The 20,991-nt window shown below is 50.5% G+C and overlaps 1 protein-coding gene across 5 annotated transcripts in view; it reads left to right on the top strand.

The window, feature by feature from the left end:
* Positions 1-20,991, top strand: part of PITPNM2 (phosphatidylinositol transfer protein membrane associated 2) — a 145,367-nt gene that overhangs the window by 99,726 nt on the left and 24,650 nt on the right. For 4 of the 5 annotated variants that reach the window (XR_010114968.1, XM_055237957.2, XM_063614623.1 and 1 more), the window contains exons 3-5: positions 15,070-15,284; positions 16,378-16,499; positions 19,071-19,298. Coding sequence is in view for 3 of the 5 variants with exons in the window: in XM_055237957.2 (XP_055093932.1) it covers positions 15,070-15,284; positions 16,378-16,499; positions 19,071-19,298 (565 nt within the window). In the remaining 2 variants the exon portion in view is untranslated. Of the gene's footprint in view, positions 1-7,041; positions 7,420-15,069; positions 15,285-16,377; positions 16,500-19,070; positions 19,299-20,991 lie in introns of those variants that run through there. The other variant, XR_010114969.1, reaches the window with a different exon arrangement.

The raw sequence follows: 20,991 nt of genomic DNA, 5'->3' as shown, positions 1-20,991 counted from the left end.
GGTCTCAAACTCCTGACCTCAGGTGATCCGCCCACCTCGGCCTCCCAAAGTGCTGGGATTACAGGCGTGAGCCATTGCATCCAGCCTTTCTCTTGGTTGCTCTTGATGCCAGCATAGCCCCTTTCTCTGAAATTGCATCCCCTTGTGGGGAAACCCCAGGCTCTGCCCAGGCGCGCAAGAGCCATCTCCCAACCTTTCCGCATGGCCCACACTGGCAGAAAGGCTGAGGAGGGCTGAGTCTCTGTGAGGTGAAGGCATCTCAGCCAGTTGTAAGTGGAGGGGTCATGACTTACAGGTTTATACCCAGGGACCCAGGGTGGAAGCCTGCAAGCCTTGGCTAGGGAATGATCTGCCGCCAAGCCACCTTGGGGCTGAGAGACATGGTCTGTTGGAAATAGTGTCGACTTTTGGGGCCAGAATAACCCTAGTTTAAGTTCCAGCTCTGCCCTTGGTGAGCTGGCAGTTGGGCCTCTCCACACCACAGTTTCTTTGTTTGTTTGTTTTGAGATGTAGTCTTGCTCTGTCACCCAGGCTGGAGTGCGGTGGCCGCCTCCTGGGTTCAAGCGATTCTCCTGCCTCAGCCTCTTGAGTAGCTGGGATTACAGGCATGTGCCACCACCCCCGGCTAATTTTTGTATTTTTAGTAGAGATGGGCTTTCGCCATGTTGGCCAGGCTGGTCTTGAACTCCTGACCTCAGGTGATCCGCCCGCTGTCTCCCAAAGTGCTGGGATTACAGGCATGAGCCACCACGCACAGCCAGTTTCTTTATCTATAACCTAAGCTAGGCTCTCACAGAGCATAGTTTCCCATTTTACATATGGGTAAATTGAGGCCCACAGAGCCAGGGTTGGAGCTCAGATCTCCGGGCTCCTAGGTGGCCTCTTTGGGACCCCTAGTAGGCCAAGGGAGGCTGCTGCCAATCTCAGAGGTGAGGGCACCCTGGCAGGCAGAGAGGACCAGGAGGTGCCGGTATCTAGATTGGGGAGGAGGCAGCATTGGGAGGGATCTCCCCTCTCAACCCCAGCCTGTGCTGTGGCTCCCAGGCCTGAGGGCAGAGCAGGTGGGCAGGAGGGGAGAGGTTCAGGCCACCCCGACTTGGAGACCCGAGGCACTACCTGTGCCCTTCCTGTCACCAAGACCCCTACTGTCAGCCCGATTTCCATCTCGAGAGCTCTTGCCCCTCCCACAGAGCTGGTGTGAATGCCCCTCCTCCAGGCAGCTTCCTCTGACCCTCTGGGTCCTGAGGGCACTCATTCTTCCCAGCTCCACCTGCCTGTCTGTCCCCGCTCTGACCTTTTTCTAACCTGTGGTTCCTGGGGTTCTTGTCACTGTGGGGTGATGGACTCAAAAAGTGTGAACATACATCAGAATCACCAGCTGCTCCTTTACATGTGTACAGCTTATTGTATGTCAGTCATACCTCAGTAACACTGCTAAAAAGTAAGTTAAAGTCACCTGACTTTCCTGTGCCCTTTCTGTGCCGAGAGCTGAGTTGCAGAGGGGGATAAAAGTGCTTCCGGTTCTCTGGGAAGATAGATTTCACATACGTTTCGGCACAGGCTCAAGGACACAGTCTGCACTGGCCTCCTGAGATGGATAGGCCTTCAAGAAGGCTGCTGCGTTTTTGTGGAAAGAGTAATAAGAAGACCTTAGTTCATCATTTCCCACTTGTGCCGTTTGCCAGCCAGTGGCAGCTAGGAATAGGCCTTCCTCTCTGCGAGCTGCCCCACTGGAAGGTTGTGAAAAAGATGGGCTGGGCTTGCGTGTCAAAGTGCCTGGCACCCTGCTGGAGCAGCACTCAATATACACCATGTTAAAGGTGAGAAAACAAAATCGTCTGCCTGGCTGGGAGAGGGCCGTCCATCCGAGGTGTTCAGCGAATGTGTGCTGCTGAGGGAGCGGCCGGAGGTGGCCTGGCCAGGACCCTGGGAGCGGCTGCTTTCAGGGGTTTCTTGGTCTTGATCTTTCTTTGCATCCTCCCCCAACTCCTTCATCAGCCCCTGGGGAGCCAGGCCTGTCTCCGCTGTCCAACTGCCGCCGCCTTTGAAAACAGTACTGCAGCACTGTTTAGGGGAATGGTAGGCAGGGACGAGGGGGTGGCTGCTCGTGTGGCAGAGATCAGAGTGATTCCAGAAGAGCTTGCTCCTAAGTGGCATGACTGAGTAGCTGTGCCAGGAGAGGTCTGCCCCCCTTGGACGCCATCACTGGTGGAGAGCCAGAGGTCAGCTTGGGGAGGACTGGCTGCCCTTGGTGATGCCAGCTTTGACGTTCCTGGTGACAGTTGGAACTAGAATCCATTCTTCATTCGACCAATCTTCACCTAGCATCTATTTCATGAAACACCAAAGTGCTATACAGGGGGTCCCGTCTGGGTCCCACTGGCTCTGCCACTTACTGCAGCCGTCACACCCCTCCACAGCCCACTGAATCAGTGTCCAGCAAGTGATCAGAACCTGCTTTAATCCTCACGATAACCTGCACAGTTGGTGGTACTCATCCCCACTCATCCCCATCCCCAGATGATAGCTCGAGGCTCAGAGATATCAAGGAACTTTCCCAAGGGTGCATAGCTGGCCTAATGATACCAGTCTGCCCAGAGATGTGGTGGGCTGCCTTTTTCACACTGCTTTTAGTGGAGCACTTTGAGGTCTCCTAGTCCACCCCTTCTCTGAAGTTCCAGCTGTTGGAGGTTACATGCTCTCCACCCTGTCTGATTCTGAAGCCAGTGCTCTCCCTTTCACAGCTCTGCCTTCCAGTGCCCAGATACTCAGAACTACAGATAGCACAGGGTCACCTGTGGGTGGCAAGGCCAGGGGTGCTGGAGTCAGCATGAAGAGTCACCATACACTGGGGAAAGTGCTGGTGACTGAAGACTTATGTGGCCAAGGGCTGGGTGGGAGGTGGTGAGGACTCCACCTGCCCCACCAAGAGATGAGGGACAGGTGGGGGGCCATCAGGGTAGTGCGCTTGTTTCTCCAGCAGGCAGGCTGAAGCTCACTCACAGGAGGCCATTGTGGGCACTCACCCCACTGGTGACCAGTGTCCCCCCAGAATCTGCATCCACCTGCAATCTCAGAATGTGACCTTATTTTGAAATAGGGCCTCTGAAGATCTAATTTGTTAAGGATCTTGAAATGAGATCATTCTGGATTTAGAGAGGTCCCTGAATGAATGAGTAGTGTCCCTATAAGAAAAGGAAAGGACTGAGACACAGGAAAGATGAAGCAGAGATTGGAGAGATACCGCATGGGCCAAAGAGCACCGGGAGCCAGCAGCAGCTGGAAGAGACAGGAGGCATCCTCCCTAGAGCCCGGCACAGGATGCTGCTGGATGAGCCTGCTGTCCTGGGAAAGGCGTGAAGTCTGCCTGAGTGGGCAGGGGCTTCTGTGCAGCCACCCAGCAAGGCCAAGGTGGAAGGGACCCTCCTGGCCCCTGTCCTGGTTCCACCCTCAGCTGCTGGCAGGTGGGTCACCAGGCCTCTGCCCAAAGAGACTCCTACAGGCAGCTCTGGACCCCCTGTCTTACACACCTTCTCACTGAGCCTGCCAGCATCCCAGATATCTTATTTCCTGGTGCTGCCATAACAAAGAACCACAAACTGCATAGCTTGAAACAACAGACATTTATTCTTTCACAGTTCTGGAGGCCAGAAACCAGAGAGGCAGGTGTCCGCAGGGCTGCACTTCCTCCAGAGATTCTATGAGTAGACCCTTCCTTGTCTCTTCCAGCTTCTGGTGGCTCCAAGCATAACTTAGTTTGTGGCCATGTCACTCCAATTACATCAGCAAAGATCCTATTTCCAAATAAGGTCACATTCCAAGGGCTTGGTGGGGACATTCCACCCATTACACCAGGGCATGGGCAGATAGGTAGTCCTGTCTCCACTTAGAGTTTGGAAATTGACACCAGAGAGAAGTGACTTGTCCAGGAGGAGAGGGAGTTGGTCACAGAGTTGGGACTAGAATTCATTTATTTGTTCAATAAGAATTTACGGAGCACATATCTTATGCTGAGGTCTTTTCTTGAGGCACCTTGGTGCTATGGGCTGAGCAGGCTCTGGAATGACACAGGTCTGAATTCAAGGCCTGGCTCTGCCATTTAGTAACTGTGTGACCTTGGACAAGTTTGCACCTCTCATAGCCTCGATCGTCTCATCTGTGATTTGGGGGTAATAGTGCTAATACACCTTTCCTAAGGGGATGTTGCAGTAACTAAAGGAGAACGTACATGCAAAGCACTTAGCATAGCCACAAATAAATGATGCCACTGGAAGAGGTGGGGGCTTAGAGCATTCAGGAAGAGCTTGCTATTTTCACTACAAATCTGGTCCACATAGGCCGGATGCGGTGGCTCACACCTGTGATCCCAGCACTTTGGGAGGCCAAGGCGGGCGGATCACCTGAGGTTGGGAGTTCGAGACCAGCCTGACCAACATGGTGAAACCCCATCTCTACTAAAAATAAAAAATTAGCCAGGTGTGGTGGCTCATGCCTGTAATCTCAGCTACTCAGGAGGCTGAAGCAGGGAATCGCTTGAACCTGGGAGGCAGAGGTTGCGGTGAGCCAAGATCACACCATTGCACTCCAGCCTGGGCAAGAAGAGCAAAACTTTGTCTCAAAAAAAAAAAAAAAAAAAAAAAAAAATCTGGTCCACATTCCAGGAGCTCTTTTAAAGAGGGAGAGATGGCACATGCCTGCCCTGACCTCACCTATGGCCTTACCCAGAGTCTTGTCTGGTTTTTGTTTTGGAAGGGGACTCAGCCGCTCTGGGCCATGGAGATATAGCACATTTTTTGTGCCTTAGAGAGGCCTGTGGCTGTGTATGCATGTGCATCTCTGTGCCTAGGTGTATGCACGCACACATACACACCTGCTGTTCAGGAAGCTGACCGAGGATGCCCTTGGCTAGCCCATCATGTCACCATGGAAACAGATGCTGAGCTTAAAGTTGCCACTGCCTTAAACATGAGGTTTCCTGCATAAGCAGAAAACTGAGCTTTTGGACACTGGGAGGGACATTCGTGGCAGAGAGATGCTTAGAGGTGACCCATCTTTCTCTCACAGTGCCAGCGAGGCCCGTTCCTGCTTGCCACGTTTGATTTTTTTGATCTTAGTAAGTACAAAAGGCAGGATTGGTTTCTGTTTGTTTTGTTTTATAACAGCTTTATTGAGATATAAGTCACACACCACATGACTCATCCATTTAAAGTGCACAGTTCGGTGGTTTTTAGCCTATTCAGAGTTGTACAACCGTCACCAGAATCAATTTTAGAACATTTCTATTCCCCCAAAAAAGAAATCACTATTTTCACCCCAGCCCCAGGCAACCAATAATGTGCTTTCTGTCTCTATAGGTTCCACTATTCTGGGCATTTTATATAAATGGAATCATACAATATGTGTCCTTTTGTGTCTGGCTTCTTTCACTCAGCATAATATTTCCAGGGTTCATCCCTGTTGTATCATGTGCCAGTGCTCCGTTACTTTTTATGGCCAAATAATATTCCATTCCATGGTAGACCACAGTTTGTTTCCCATTCATCTGTTGGTGGACATTTGGGTTGTTTCCACTTTTTGGCTACAGTGAATAATGCTGCCATAAATATTCATGTATAAGTTTTTATGTGGACATATGTTTTCATTTTCTTGGATATTTACCTAGAGTGAAATTGCTGGGTCATATGGTAACTCTATGTTTAACTTTTTGAGGAACCGCCAAACTGTTTGCCACAGCAGCTGCACCATTTTACGTTCCCACCATCAATGTACGAGGGTTCCATTGCTCCACACCCTGAACAACACTTGCTGCTGTGTGTCTTTTTAACCGCCCCAGTGAGTGTGAAGTGGCATCTCATTATGGTTTTGATTTGCATTTCCCTAATGACAAATGATGTTGAGCATCTTTTCATTTGCTCGTTGACCATTTGTATAATCTTTTTGTAGAAATGTCTGTTCAAGTTCTTTGCCTTAATTATTCTTACTATTTTTTTAGAGATGGGGTCTTGCTATGTCGCTCAAGCTGACCTTGAACTCCTGGGCTCTGGCCATCCTGCCAACTTCACCTCTGGAGTAGCTGGATCTATAGGTGTACAACACCATGCCCAGCTCCTTTGCCAGTTTTTGAATGGGGTTGTTGTTTCTTTGTTGTTTCATTGGAGGAGTTCTGTATATATTTTGGATACAAGTTACTAAAAGATATATTGTTTATAAAAATTTTCTCCCATTTTGTACATTGTTTTTTCACTTTCTTTTTAGTGTCCTTTGAAGTATAAAAGTTGTTAATTTTGATGAGGTCCAGTTTATCTGTCTTTTCTTTTGTTGCTTGTGCTTTTGGTGTCATGGCTCCAAAACCATTGCCTAATTCAAGGTCATAGGACTTATGCCTATGTTTTCTCCTAAGAGTTTTATAGTTTGAGCCCTTACATTTAGGACAACATATTTTTAATGAGCTGTTGGCAGCGGCCAGTGAGAAGGTGGCGTCCTCTGGGGAGTCTGTGGACTTGTGCATTGCCCAGGAGTCCCACCAGAATCCCTCCTGCTTCCTCAGCTACCTCTGGCCCTCCAGCTGTGTGGCCCAAACACGTTGCTTCCAGTCCCTGACCCTCAGTTTCCCCATGTATACCACAAGTAGGTCATCTTGAGGATGTCTTTGTAAGTGTCCTCCTGGTTCCATTCTTTGCCTTCTCTAGAGATAGCTCTGGTCACGTGCACCTTTTGCTCCACCCAGAAGAGCCCTGAATCCATGGGCCTTGGCTCCTGCATGCACACACACGCCACATGTGTGTGCACGCATGCATGCCTGTGCACTGACATCCTGAATGGCAGCTTCAGTGAGCCCAGCACAGGGAGCACAGCCCTCAGTCCCCTGAGCCATACACCAAGTCCAGGAGACACATTTCTACCCTGAGGTCAGGCTCTTTGGCAGCAAGGGCCACTCCTAGCTGTCCCCTCCCTCCAGTGAGCTGGCCCCAGCCCAGCGTGTGCTTCGAACTGCCTACCTCATTCAGCTGTGCAGTAAATTCCATGTCAGGGCAACTTTGAAGCCATGGAAACATCCGGCTTTGGAGCCAGAGCGATTCCCCTGCCACTCTCCTTGCTGGGATAAAGCCAGGGCGTGGCATCCTGGGATGATGTTCCCTGTTGCTGAGCGTGCACACATCCTGAGCTCATCCTGTGTATGTCAGCTACACATGCTCGCATCTAATTTTCTTAACAACCTAGCCAGTACTATTGCTTCTCCTCCTCTTACAGATGGGGAGATGATGACATATAGAGGTTAACTTATCAGAGACCACACAGAAAGAAAGAAAAAGAGGAGGGTTTGCACCCAGACATTTGAACCGCAGAAAGTATGCTCTAAGCCCGCATGTTCTGCCACCTCCCTGAGAGGGAGCCCCTCTTGGACCCTGATAGCTGAAGGTAAACTCCATGCCCCACATCCTCAGGGAAGGGCAGCTTGCTATTCAAGGGGAATGGTCATGGTCTTCACCTGACACCGCAATGGGGCTTGATTTAGAAACTGTGACTCCCAGGCTGAGCACAGAGGCTTACTCCTGTAATCCCAGCATTTTGAGAGACCAAGGCACTCTACAAAAAAATAAAAAATTAGCCGGGTGTGGTGGGGTGCACGCCTGTAGTCCCAGCTACTCTAGAGTCTGAGGCAGAAGGATTGCTTGAGCCTGGGGGGTCAAGGCTGCAGTGAGCCATGATCATGCCGTTGTACTTCACCCTGGGGGACAGAGTGAGACCCTATCTCATAAATAAATAAATAAACTGAAATTCTCAGCAGGTGGCTCCTCAGTAAATAGGGCTGGGGCCCCTGTGGCCCAGATGGTAAAGATGTGGCTCCCTTTTGCCTGGACCTTGTGGCCTCTACCCAGTTTCAGCACAGGACAGGTTTGGGCACAGGGTGAGGAGCAGATCTCAGCCCATGGGCAGGGTGGGTGGCTGCGCAGGGGCATGGGGCCTCTATCCCACCATGGTGGGCAGGAAAAGGCTGAGTCACTGGTCTTTAGAGTGTACCTGGGCTCACTAATCACTTTCTTTTTTTTTTTTTTGAGATGGAATTTCGCTCTTGTCGCCTAGGCTGGAGTGCAATGGCGCGATCTCGGCTCACTGCAACCTCTGCCTCCTGAATTCAAGTGATTCTCCTGCCTCAGCCTTCCCGGTATCTGGGATTAGTGGCACCCACCACCACGCCTGGCTATTTTTTTTTTATTATTGTTTTTAGTAGAGACAGGGTTTTACCATGTTGGCCAGGCTAGTCTCGAACTCCTGACCTCAGGTGATCTGCCTGCCTCAGCCTCCCAAAGTGCCGGGATTACAGGCGTGAAGCACTGTGCCTGGCCCACTGACCACTTTCAACTGCAGCCTGGCCTCTCCCTTCTCTCCTTTGCCCTCAGCTACCAAGATTTCATGTTCATAAAGCCGCTAAGTACCTGGCCTACCTGCTGAGCACAGAGGCATCTCCTGCTGCTCCCGGAGCTGGGGGCCTCACCTCCTATCTAAACCCAGGAAAGAACATCCCTGTGGGCAGCTGCCCATGCCAGGGGATCTCCCATTCTCCATACACGTACCAGGACGTTCTTCCTGGGACCCAGATTAGATTGTGCTCCTCTCCTGCTTAAACCCTTTCCTTCCCTTAGCATCAAAACTGTGCTCCTTTTATGGCCGGGCACGGTGGCTCACTCCTGTAATCCCAGCACTTTGGGAGGCGGATGCGGGCAGATCATTTGAGGTCAGGAGTGTGAGACCAGCCTGGCCAACATGGTGAAACCCCATCTCTACTAAAAACACAAAAATTAGCTGGGTGTGGTGGCCTGTGACTGTAATCCCAGCTATTCGGGAGGCTGAGGTGGGAGAATCACTTGAACCTGGGAGGCGGAGGTTGCAGTGAGCCGAGATCATGCCATAACACTCCAGTCTGGGTGACAGAGCCAGACTCTGTCTCATCTGTCTCAAAACAAACAAACAAACAAACAAACAAAAAACTTTTGTGTTCTGGCTTCTGCCTAGCTCCTAGGCCCTTCCCTGCCACTTCCTGCCTCGCAGCCTACACCCAGGCAACTGAGTCTACACGCTTCCAGGGCTCCCTCCAGACACACACCTTTAGCTCTGTCACCTGCCTCCCTACCCAGCATATCTGTCCTGTCCACCCCTGCCTGGTGAGTGCCTCGCCACCTCCCAGCTCACCTGCAGGTCACTTTCTCTGACCCCCCTGAGGCTGAGTGAAGGCCTCCCCTCATGTCTTCTAATCCCTCATCACATGATAGTTGTTCTCTTTGGGGTATGTCTTCCACATACTCCAAGTCTGGAGCAGGGGTGATTCTTCCCAAAGCAGACCAGCCTGGACAATGACATCTCTTTCTTCTACCTTCTGTGAACTCCTCTGGGTAAGGGCTGCCCAGGCCCTCCACTGGGTGGGGGATTTTGCTATATGGGGTTATTTCAGCTTTAACTATTTGGCTGATGGGGCTTGCGGCTTTCCTGGAGGGAGAGAGGAGCGCTTGCTCATTCTCAGAGACCCTGCTGCCTGGCAAGAGTCAGCTCATAGTGGTGTGCCGGAGCTGTGTCAGGGAGATGGCTATGAGTGGCAGGGCCCTCATCGGCCTGGTGTTCTAAAGATGGGGTGCTCTGAGCAGCCTGCAGACTTTTCTTTCCCAGTTTCATTCCTAATTCTTTTTCACTTTTTATTCAAGTGTTGTATATATACAGAGAAGTTTATGATTCATAAGTGTCTACCCTGATGGTCTTGCAAAAAGTGAATATGTCTGTGTAACCAGCACCAGGCCAAGCAACAGAACATTCTTCAGCAAACCCCTCAGGCCCCCTTGACCCATGGGATTTTGAAATAACTTGACAGCTACTTGAGCTATAATTCATACACCATATAATTCACCCACTTAAAGTGTACAGTTCAAAGGTTCTTGGTATATTCACAGAGTTGTGCAACCATCACCACTACCTAATTCCAGAGCACTTTCATCACCTCAAAATAAACCTGTACCAGCCAGGCACGGTGGCTCATTCCTGTAATCCCAGCAATTTGGGAGGCCGAGGCAGGTGGATCACTTGGGGTCAAAAGTTTGAGATCAGTCTGGCCAACATGGCAAAACCCTTTCACTACTAATAATATAAAAATTAGCCAAGCTTGGTGGCACACGCCTGTAATCCCAGCTACTTGGGCAGCTGAGGCAGGAGAATCACTTGAGCCTGGGAGGCAGAGGTTGCAGTGAGCTGAGATCTCACTACTGCACTCCAGCCTGGGAGACAGAGTGAGACTCTGTCTCAAAAAAAAAAAAAAAAGGGAAAAAAAAGAAAAGAAAAAGAAACCTGTACCAGCCTGTAATGCCAAAGCTTTGGGAGGTTGAGACAGGAGAATTACTTGAGGCCAAGAGTTTGAGACAAGCCTGGGCAACATAGTGAGACTCCATTCTCTACAAAAGAAATTTTTTAATTAGCCAAGCATGTCTGGGCATGGTGGCTCACACCTGTAATCCCAGAACTTTGGGAGGCCAAGGCAGGCGGATCACTTGGGGTCAGGAGTTTGAGACCAGCCTGGCCAACATGGCAAAACCCTGTCTTTACTAGTAATACAAAAATTAGTCAGGCATGGTGGTGCACACCTGTAATCCCAGCTGCTTGGGAGGCTGAGGCAGGAGAATCGGTTGAGCCTGGGAGGCGAAGGTTGCAGTGAGTCTAGATGGCGCCACTGCACTCCAACCTGTGCGACAGAATGAGACTCTGTCTCAAAAAAAAAAAAAAAAAAAAGAAGAAGAAGAAAAAGAAAAGAAAAGAAAATAAATTAAAAATTATTAAATTATTAAAAAAATTAACCAGGTGTGGAATGGTCCTTTAGTCTCAGCTACTCAGGTGGTTGAGGTGGGAGGATCACTAGAGCCCAAGAGTTAGAGGTTACAACAAGCTGTGATCATGCCAGTGCCCTGCAGCCTGAGTAACAGAGCAAGAGGAAAGAGAGAGAGAGAGAGAGAGGGAGAGAAGAGAGGGAGAGAAGAGAGGGAGGAAGGGAGGGAGGGAGGGAGGGAGGAAGGAAGGAAGGAAGGAAGGAAGGAAGGAAGGAAGGAAGGAAGGAAGGAAGGAAGGAAGGAAAAGCGAGAGAAAGGGAAGAAAGAAAAGAAAATGAAGGAAAGGAAAGAAGGAGGGAGGGAGGAAGGGATGGATGGAGGGAGGAAGGGCCCTGCACCCATTAGCATCACTCTTCATTTCCCCCATGTTCCCCAGCAGCAGGCCACCACTAATTCACTTTCTGTCTCTATATATTTTCCTTTTCTGTACTTTCCATATAAATGGAATCACAGGATATGTGGTCCTTTGTGTCTGGCTTGTTTCACTTAATAGAATCTTTTCAAGGTTCATCGATGTTGTGGTATGTAGCATTACTTCATTCCTCTTTGTGACTGAATAATATTCTATTATTGTATGGATAGACCACATTTTATTCTTTCATCTGTTGATGGACGCTTGAGTTGTTTACAGCTTTTGACTATTGTGAATAATACTGCAATGAACATTGGTGTACAGGTTTTTCTGTGAATACATGGCAACAGCTGGTAGGGCTGGAGTCATCTGAAGGCTTGGTGTACAAGTATCTGTTCAAGTCCCTGTTTTCAGTTATTTTGGGTGCATACCCAGAAGTGGAATTGCTGGTCATATGGTAATGCTATGTTTAACTTTTTGAGAAAGTGCTAAACTTTTTTTTTTTTTTTTTTGAGACAGTCTCACTGTCACCCAGGCTAGAGTGCAGTGGCACAATCTTGGCTCACTGCGACCTCTGCCTCCTGGGTTCAAGCAATTCTCCTGCCTCAGCCTCCCAAATAGCTGGGATTACAGGCATGCGGCACCACACACGACTAATTTTTGTATTTTTTTAGTAGAGACAGTGTTTCACCATGTTGGCCAGACTGGTGTCGAAATTCTGACTTCAAGTGATCCACCCACCTCAGCCTCCCAAAGTGCTGGGATTACAGGAATGAGCCACCATGCCTGCCCTGCTAAACTATTATCTTTTCTTTTTTTTTTTGAGACAGAGTCTCACTCTGTCGCCCAGGCTGGAGTGCAGTGGCGCAATCTCGGCTCACTGCAACCTCCGCCTCCCAGGTTCAAGTGATTCTGCTGCCTCAGCCTCCTGAGTAGCTGGGACTACAGGCACACACCACCATGCCCGGCTAATTTTTGTATTTTTTTAGTAGAGACGGGGTTTCACCATGCTGGCCAGGCTGGTCTCGAACTCCTGACTTCGTGATCCAGCCACCTCAGCCTCCCAAAGTGCTAGGCTTACAGGCGTGAGCCACTGCACCTGGCCTACTAAACTATTTTCAACAGTTTTACATTCTCACCATTTTATATTCCCACCAATAGGGTTCCAGTTTCTCCACATGCCAACCAGCATTGATTATTTTCTCCAGGTTTTTTTTTTTTTTTTGAATACTAGCCACCTTAATGGGTGTGAGGTGCTATCTCATTGTGTTTTTTATTTGTTTTTTTGTTTGTTTTTGAGACGGAGTCTTAGGCCGAGGCGAGTGGATCATGAGGCCAAGAGATCAAGACCATCCTGGCCAACATGGTAAAACCCCATCTCTACTAAAAATACAAAAAATTAGCTGGATGTGGTGGCGGGCACCTATAGTCTCAGCTATTCGGGAGGCTGAGGCAGGAGAACCACTTGAACCCAGGAGGCGGAGATTGTAGTGAGCCAAGATCATGCCACTGCACTCCAGCCTGGTGACAGAGCGAGACTCCATATCAAAAAAAAAAGAGAGACAGAATCTTGCTCTGTCACCCAGGCTGGACTGCAGTGGCGTGATCTCGGCTCACTGCAACCTCTGCCTCCTGGGTTCAAGCAATTCTCCTACCTCAGCCTCCCGAGTAGCTGGGACTACAGGTGCACGCCACCACCCCCAGCTACTTTTTGTATTTTCAGTAGAGACAGAGTTTTACCATGTTGGCCAGGCTGGTCTCTAACTCCTGGCCTCAAGTGATCTGCCTGCCTCGGCCTCCCAAATTGCTGGGATTACAGGCGTAAGCCACCACGCTCGGCCCTCATTGTGGTTTTGATTTGCATTTTCCTAATGAATAGTGATGTTGAACATCTTTTCATGTGCTTATTGGCCATTCGTATGCCTTCTTTGGAGAAATGGCTATTCAAGTCCTTTCCTCATGTTTGAATTGTGTTGTTTGTTTTGTTGTTGAGTTGTAGGAGTTCTTTATATGTTCTGGATACAAGTCCCTTATCAGATACGTGGTATGCAAATGTCTTCTCCCATTTGGCGGGTTGTCTTTTTCTCTCTTCATAGTGCTCTTTGATACACTAAGGTTTTTAATTTTGATTAAGTCCAGTTCATCTATTTTTTCTTTTGTTGCTTGTGCTTTTGGTGTCATATTTAAGAAAGCATTGCCAAATCCAAGGTCATAAAGATGACCTTGTTTGCCCCAGTTTTCTTCTGTTTTATCATTTTGTGATTTTATTTCTTTTTTTAAACTACCATTTCTCAAGCATCTTAAAGTTTTATAGTTTTAGTTCTTATCTGTAAATCTTTGATTCATTTCGAGTTTTTGTATCTGCTGTGAGGTAGGGTCGAGCTTCATTCTTTTACATGTTGTTATTCAATTGTCCCAGCACCATTTTTTAAAGACTATTATTTCCACATTGGATGGTCTTGGCACCCTTCTCAAAAATTAGTTGATCATAGATATATGGTTTATTTCTAGACTCTCAATTATATTCTGTCTGTCTATCTGTCTGTTGATCTATTTGTCTAGCCTATGCCAGTGCTACACTTTTTTGACTACTGTAGTTTTGTAGTAAGGTTTGATATAGGGAAGTGTGAGTCCTCCAACTTGGTTTTGTTTTGTTTTCAAGATTGTTTTGGCTCTTCGGGGTCTCCTGTAATTCCATATGAATTTTAGGATCAGCTGTTCCATTTCTACAAATAAGGCTGCTGGGATTTTGATAAAGATCGCATTATATCTGTAGGTTGTTTGAGGCAGTGTCGCCATCTTAACAATATTAAATCTTCCAATCCATCAACATGGGATGTCTTTCCATTTATTTAGGACTTTAATTTCTTTCAGCAACGTTTTGTAGTTTTAAGTGCACAGGTCTTTCACCTCTTTGGTTAAATATATTCCTAGGTATTTATTCTTTTGGAGGCTATTATAAATGGAATTGTTTCTTAATTTTCTTTGATATTGTTCATTTCTATGTGTCATTTTGTATTCTGCAAATTTGTTGAATTTATTTATTAGGTCTAACAGGCTTTGGTGGAGATTGTTTAGCATTTTCTATATATAAGATTATGGCATCAGGAAATCGAAATAGTTTTACTTCTATATTTCCAATTTGGATGCCTCTTATTCTTTTTGTTTGTTTTGTTTTGTTTGTTTGTTTTTTGAGACAGAGTCTCACTTTGTCACTAAGACTGGAGTGCAGAGGCATGATCTCAGCTCACTGCAACCTCTGCCTCCTGGGTTCAAGCAATTCTTCTGTCTCAGCCTTTGAGTAGCTGGGGCTACAGGCATGTGCCACATGCCTGGCTAATTTTTCTATTTTTAGTAGACACAAGGTTTCACCATGTTGCCCAGGCTGGTCTCAAACTCCTGACCTCAAGTGATCTGCCCACCTCTGCCTCCCAAAGTGCTGGGATTATAGGCGTGAGCCAATGTGCCCAGTTGCCTCGTATTATTTCTTTTTCTTATCTAATTGCTCTAGTTAGAACTTATAGCACAATATTGAGGAGAAGCAAGTAAGTGGGCATCCTTGTCTTGTTCCTGATCATGGGAACGCTTTTAGTCCTGGGACAGGTGGGAGTCAGAATATAGGACTTGTGTGTGCAGCACTAGGTCTGGGAGAGGGAGTCTGTGGCCCCTTCAGCCTCTTGCACAAGCCCTGGCATATAGATTTGGGGGTCTGGAAGTGACACAGGAGGAGCCAGCCTCGTTGACCAAAGCCCCTCCTCCCTTTCCACACCCCTGGGCCCAGTCTCCTGTGCCCCTTCCCTCCTGAAGAGTGCTCTGGCCCCACACACATTGCAGGTGCTTTTGTCCCCACAGAAGAAGAGCCGTAACGAGACATATGGCGAAGGCAGCGGCGTGGAGATCCTGGAGAACCGGCCGTACACAGATGGCCCAGGCGGCTCTGGGCAGTACACACACAAGGTGTATCATGTGGGCATGCACATTCCCAGCTGGTTCCGCTCCATCCTGCCCAAGGCAGCCCTGCGGGTGGTGGAGGAGTCTTGGAATGCCTACCCCTACACCCGAACCAGGTGCGCCTGCTTTGGCCTCCGTGTGCCTCCCACCTCCACATGCCATCTGGCGGGAAGCAATCTTGTGGCATAGATCCAGGGGATGGGATCAGCCTTCAAGCAGGTTCAACAACCCATAACCCCAGGGAACCCAGGCTTTGTTCCATACAGGTGCCCCGAAGGTCACCCAGGGCAGGCACAGGCAAGAGAGGGAAGGATACACCCCTAGATACCTCCTGACTTCCCACATGTGGAGGCCATGAAGGCGTAAGTCAAGCGAGGTCTGTTAGAGACTTCTTTGCCATCCTAGAAGATGCAGGGAATATAAACCCACTTCAGGCTCCCTAAGAAGGCTGAGACAGCCTGCTGGAAAGAAACTGAGGGTAGAACAGATGACCCAGAGGTCCCTTCCAACTCTGAGACCTTCAGCTGCTGTGACAGTGTTGTCCCACATCCCATGCTGAGCAGGACTGTCCTTGGGATCCCCTGGCAGAAGGTTCTTCACTCCGTGCCCTGCAGTGTGTAGCTCATCACTGCTGAGTTGAATAGATGGGGGCTGGTCCCACCAGCTGCCTACTGCTGAGCAGTTGGGGTCCCCACAAATCTCCTGGGGCTCCCTTCCCCACACTGGTGGGCACCCGGAGCTTGCTGAGGGATCCACGGAGCTTGTTTCTCTTCCCTGTAGTACTTTCCCCTCTAAGCTCATCTCAGCCTAGAGAGAGGCTATTCCCCCATTGTCAGAGCTGGCTTCTTGGGAACTAGAGGTGGCATGCCCCATGGAGCACCCCAGCTTCCTCCTGCTTGGCAGTATGCTGCCATAGCTGTGCCTGTGTTCCTGCCATGCTGTGGACATTGGACATGGGGCTTCTAGAAGCCACTGAGGATACACTGTCTTCCGCTCCCCCTGAATCCTTCCCTGCCCCCATCCTGGCTGTTCTTGGGACAAAGTGGCGATCCAAGAGGTGGACAGGGCAGGCAAGTCTCGGCTACCCTCCACCCTCCTTCTATGCCCGCTCACCAGCTCCACTCCTACCCAGTGGGTCAACAGGCCCTGGCCAGCCACACTGGGCCTCTCCAAGGACAGGTCCTGATGGGTACTTTCCTTCCCACACAGGTTCACCTGCCCTTTCGTGGAGAAATTCTCCATCGACATTGAAACCTTTTATAAAACTGATGCTGGAGAAAACCCCGACGTGTTCAACCTCTCTCCTGTGGAAAAGAACCAGCTGACAATCGGTAACCAGGAAGGGCAGAGCCCCACAGGGCTGTACTCTGGGTTTCCTACCCACAGGCCCCTCTTGTCCTGCCCCTTTTCCCCACACCTGGTAGACTCCAGACCTGGCCCTGTCCTGGGAAGGCAGGTCAGAGTTGGAGCAAGCATGGGGCCCATGGGGGAGGCAGGACAGACCTCCTCAGCCCCATTCTGCTGATATATACACCAAGTCCAAGTGCCTTTTCCACCCAGAGCCGCTTCCCTCCATCCCTATGAGGGATCCCTACTCCCCAGAAGTACATATGTGCTTGGGCATCCATCTCTAGCTGACAGCCATGCACAAGTGCTCCCGGCACATGATGGGGTCTATGTCCTCTTGATGGTGGGTGCCCTACCCACTACCTCCAGATGACAGTGACATGCAAGGGATGGGCCCTATTTGTTAAATCTTCATTTTTAGAGAAGCCAGCGATAAGGATGTTCATGAGAAATCTCCCAATACTAAATGTTAGCAACCAATTAAAAATCTTTGTAAATAAATGTATGCCAGTCAAACAAAACACATATGTGGGCCAGTGCAGCTCAGCAGCCACCCTCCTGCAGCCTCTGGGTACAAGGCCTAAGTCACTGTGGAGGCATCTCAGGCAGGGCATGCCGGGTTGGAGGTGGGTGTCCATGCCCCAGGAGCTGCTCCAGGCCCAACCCCCCCACCTCTGCTGGGATTTCCTGGGTCTGCGTAACAAAGCATCATAGCATGAGTGGCTTGCACAACATGCAGTTATTCTCTCGGGGCTCTGGAGGCCAGAAGCCTGAGATCACAGCGTGGTGGGTTCTTCCCCGTGGTGAAGACTCTGTTCAGGCCTCTTCAGTGTCTGTGCTTTGCCGGCAGTCCTTGGTGCTCCTTGACTTGTAGAAGCATCCCTCCAATCTCTGCCTCGTTCATCACATGGTCACTCCCCTTTGTGTCTGTCTGCCTGTGTCTCCTCTTCTTATAAGAACACCAGTCATACTGGATTAGGACCCACCTTAATGGCCTTACTTTTAACTTGATTACCTCTTTGAAAACCTTATCTCTAGATAAGATCACATTCTGAGGCACTGGGTTCAGTACTTCAGCGTAGGAATTGGGGTTGGGGTGTACATAGCTCTTCCAATAGCAGGCAGCCCTGACGCTGCCAGAGCTCTGCAGGCTCCCTCCAAGGCCAGCTGCCATGGATCCTAAGTCTCTGTGACATTTCCCGTGCGGGGTCTTTGCCGGCTCACATGGGCAGGGCATGTGGTCTGCTCCGGGAAGAGTGCTCATCCCTCCTGGCATTCTGTGGTCCTCAGACTTGCTCCTGACCCTGCTGGTTTTGGTGGAGCTGATGTCTGTGTCTGCAGTCTGCAGCCTGGATACAGAGGGGCCCACACATTGGAGAAAATGAGGCAGCCAAGGGCCTGGCTAGAGCAGAACCAACCGTAAAAGAGGGTTCTGTGAGCCACAAACCCTTTACTGGGGCTCTTTCTCACCCAGTGAGTGCCCCAGTCCTGTCCAACACACGTGTGCCTCGGGAGTGAGCACACAGGAGGGCTCTGCCTCCACCATGGGAGGAGGCCACAGGAGGGCTCTGAGATGCCCCTGTGGAGGGGAAGCCTGTGATCATAAGTGGCCTGGCCTACGTCCTGCCCAGAGCCATCACCCCTCGTCTTGTCACCCTCACCAGGTCCTATCAGCCCCTAACCCTGTTTTCTGCACTCCTACCTCTGTGACATCTGCCCCTGCTCTCAGGCCCAGCCTGGAGCAAGCTTGGCCAGACACCCCCTGTAGGCCTCTTCAGACGTCTCTTCCGGTGTCTGTCCAGGAAGGCTTTTCCAACAGGCCAGCCTGCCTGCATCCCTCTCAGCCTCAGACCTATACCTGGGTCCACTTGGCTCTCAGGGCACTGTCCGGGCTCCTAGCTTGGAGAGAAATGGCCGGCATGTCCAGGGCATCCCCATTTTTCTGTGACTGCTGCCATCCTTCTCCCCACACAGACATCCTGGTGGTTCCTTCCCCAGAACCCCCTACCTCTTGCCCAAGGGCCGGTGCTGCTGGGACATTCTTGACCTCTCGATTCCACCCCTCTGGCTGAAACACCATCTTTGTGGGAAGCTTTTCCTAGCCTTCTCTTCTGTTCCTCACACTCCATATTCTTCATGGAAAGTCATCTCCCCAGTGTTTCCTGATTGCCTTATTTATCTGCTTTGCCAAGAGGTAGGGTGCACTCAGAACATGGGTTTTGCTGAAGTGACTTGAAAAGGCAACAAAGGGCCAGGTGCATTGGCTCATACCTGTAATCTCAGCACTTTGAGAGGCTGAGGTGGTAGGAGTGCTTGAGCCTGGGCAACATAGCAAGACCCCTGTCTGAATGAATGAATGCACCAAGGAAACTGCAGGCCCCACTGTCAGGGATTTTGAGGTCAGAGCTGCCCAGAACATGATCTTCACTCCCAGGGTCCCTCTGGCAGGGTAAGGCCCAGAGTCCTGGGAGGATTTGGGGGTGGAGGAACGTGGAGAGATGTGGGTGGGGGTTGAGGTCAGGGCAGAAGTGGCCACTCTAAGGGTTTCCCCACAGACTTCATCGACATTGTCAAAGACCCTGTGCCCCACAACGAGTATAAGACAGAAGAGGACCCCAAGCTGTTCCAGTCAACCAAGACCCAGCGGGGGCCCCTGTCTGACAACTGGATCGAGGAGTACAAGAAGCAGGTCTTCCCCATCATGTGCGCATACAAGCTCTGCAAGGTGGAGTTCCGCTACTGGGGCATGCAGTCCAAGATCGAGAGGTTCATCCATGACACCGGTGAGCACACCCATGCCGGGTGGGCAGTGGCCGGGCTACCCAACCCCTCTGTCTCCTGTCACCTGCCTGTCTGCCTCCTCTCTTTGCATGTCTGCCTGGGAGTCTGTGTTTCTGTTTTGTTCTGGGAAGGTGACACCAAAGCCCATGTCCAGCTTCCCCACTACCCCCCAACCATGGGTTATCTTGAACACCCATGAATACTTACTGAGCACCTGCAGAGACAAGCAGTGTGTGTTGTTGGATGAAGAAGCCCTAGGCCCTGCCCCCAGACATTCCTGACCTGGTTCTCATTTGATAAAGTGTAGCCCACACTCCACAGGTCTGAGTAGCCCCTGGGGACAGCTTCCCTGCTGCTCACGTGGGCCTCTGGGCTCCCAGGCCTTTGTTTCCTCTACTCGAGGAGGCCCAGAACTCAGGGCCACGGCTCAGCCTCCCTCATTGGGCTGGAAGCTCCCAGGAGCAGGGTGTCTCAGACATCATAGTGGCCTTCACACCCACACCAGCCTAGCCAGAGTAGGTGAGTAGGTGCCCATGGAACAGGTAGACAGCAGATGGCCTGGGGGTCCTGGTGCAGTGAGTGCCATTTCCTCACCTAGAGCCCTAAACCCCCCTCTGCCGAGGTCATAGCATGATGTCATTCCAAGAGCTGGTTCCAGTCCCTGAGGCCCATGACCCAAAAGGCACCCCAGCCAGACACCTTGTGATGCCATGAGCAAGGGTGACTTAATTTAAGATTGAACAGAGCCACACTGTTGACAGTACACATCACACTTGTCACGTAGGCTTATGATAACTCATGAGGGTAGGCATTGTCACTCCACTTATGCAGGAGGAAGCAGAGACCCAATACTGGGGCTGAACCAGATCTGCCTCCCATCCCAGCCACCCTTGTCCTGAATTAACATCCTCCTGTTCTTAGCATCAGTAAGGGAGGTGTCTCACTAGACAGCCACGTTCAGTGTTGGGGCTGCGATCCCAAGGGAAGGGTAGGTGTATACCCGAAAGGGTTGGGGTCCGAGGACGCGGTCTTCCACTTGGAGAAGCGGAGACGTGGACACGGCCTCGACGGGTGTGATGGTGTCACCACCTCCATCCCCAGGGCAGAACCCTCAGACACATTGTCCACCATTCTTTTTCCAGAAGGGCTGCTGTGGTGTCAGTCAGCAGCTGGGAGAGGTGGCAGGAAGAGAAGGAAGCTGTTCCATCCATTGAAAGGGATGCATTCCCGCAATCCATCTCTCTAACCCCATGGGAGCTTAGATTGGCCCAAACCTGCCTCTCTCCATTACCCAGGGCTCACAGACTGGAACCGGCAACCCCAGTGCTGAAGTCCCAAAATGGGAATGGTGGTTCTCACTTCCCAGGGAATATGAGGAGTGGAGGAGCATGTGGGCAGAACTGGGAGGGGCTCCCCGATCCTGGGCAGGGCGTCCCCTACCACCCTTCTTGACCTCCAGGAACTTGAACACATCAGCACTGGTGACTCATCCCACCCTCTCCTCAAGGCTTCTCTAGGTTCAGCCCTGCACAGGACACCCAGCAGACCTACTAAGGCTGCAGCTCCTGGCACTCTGTCTCTGTGGGTCCCCTTGGCCCTCCCCAGCCCTACCCAGCAGCTGAGATCCTGGCCAAGCTGCAGAGACTCCCCAGCTCCCTGAAAGTCAGTTCTCCCCTCAGAAAGCAGGAACTAGTG

The sequence above is a fragment of the Symphalangus syndactylus genome, chromosome 13, assembly GCF_028878055.3.
Source record: "Symphalangus syndactylus isolate Jambi chromosome 13, NHGRI_mSymSyn1-v2.1_pri, whole genome shotgun sequence".
Taxonomy (NCBI): domain Eukaryota; kingdom Metazoa; phylum Chordata; class Mammalia; order Primates; family Hylobatidae; genus Symphalangus; species Symphalangus syndactylus.
The sequence above is the reverse complement of the archived record's forward strand: the minus strand, read 5'-3'. Positions and strand labels throughout refer to the sequence as shown.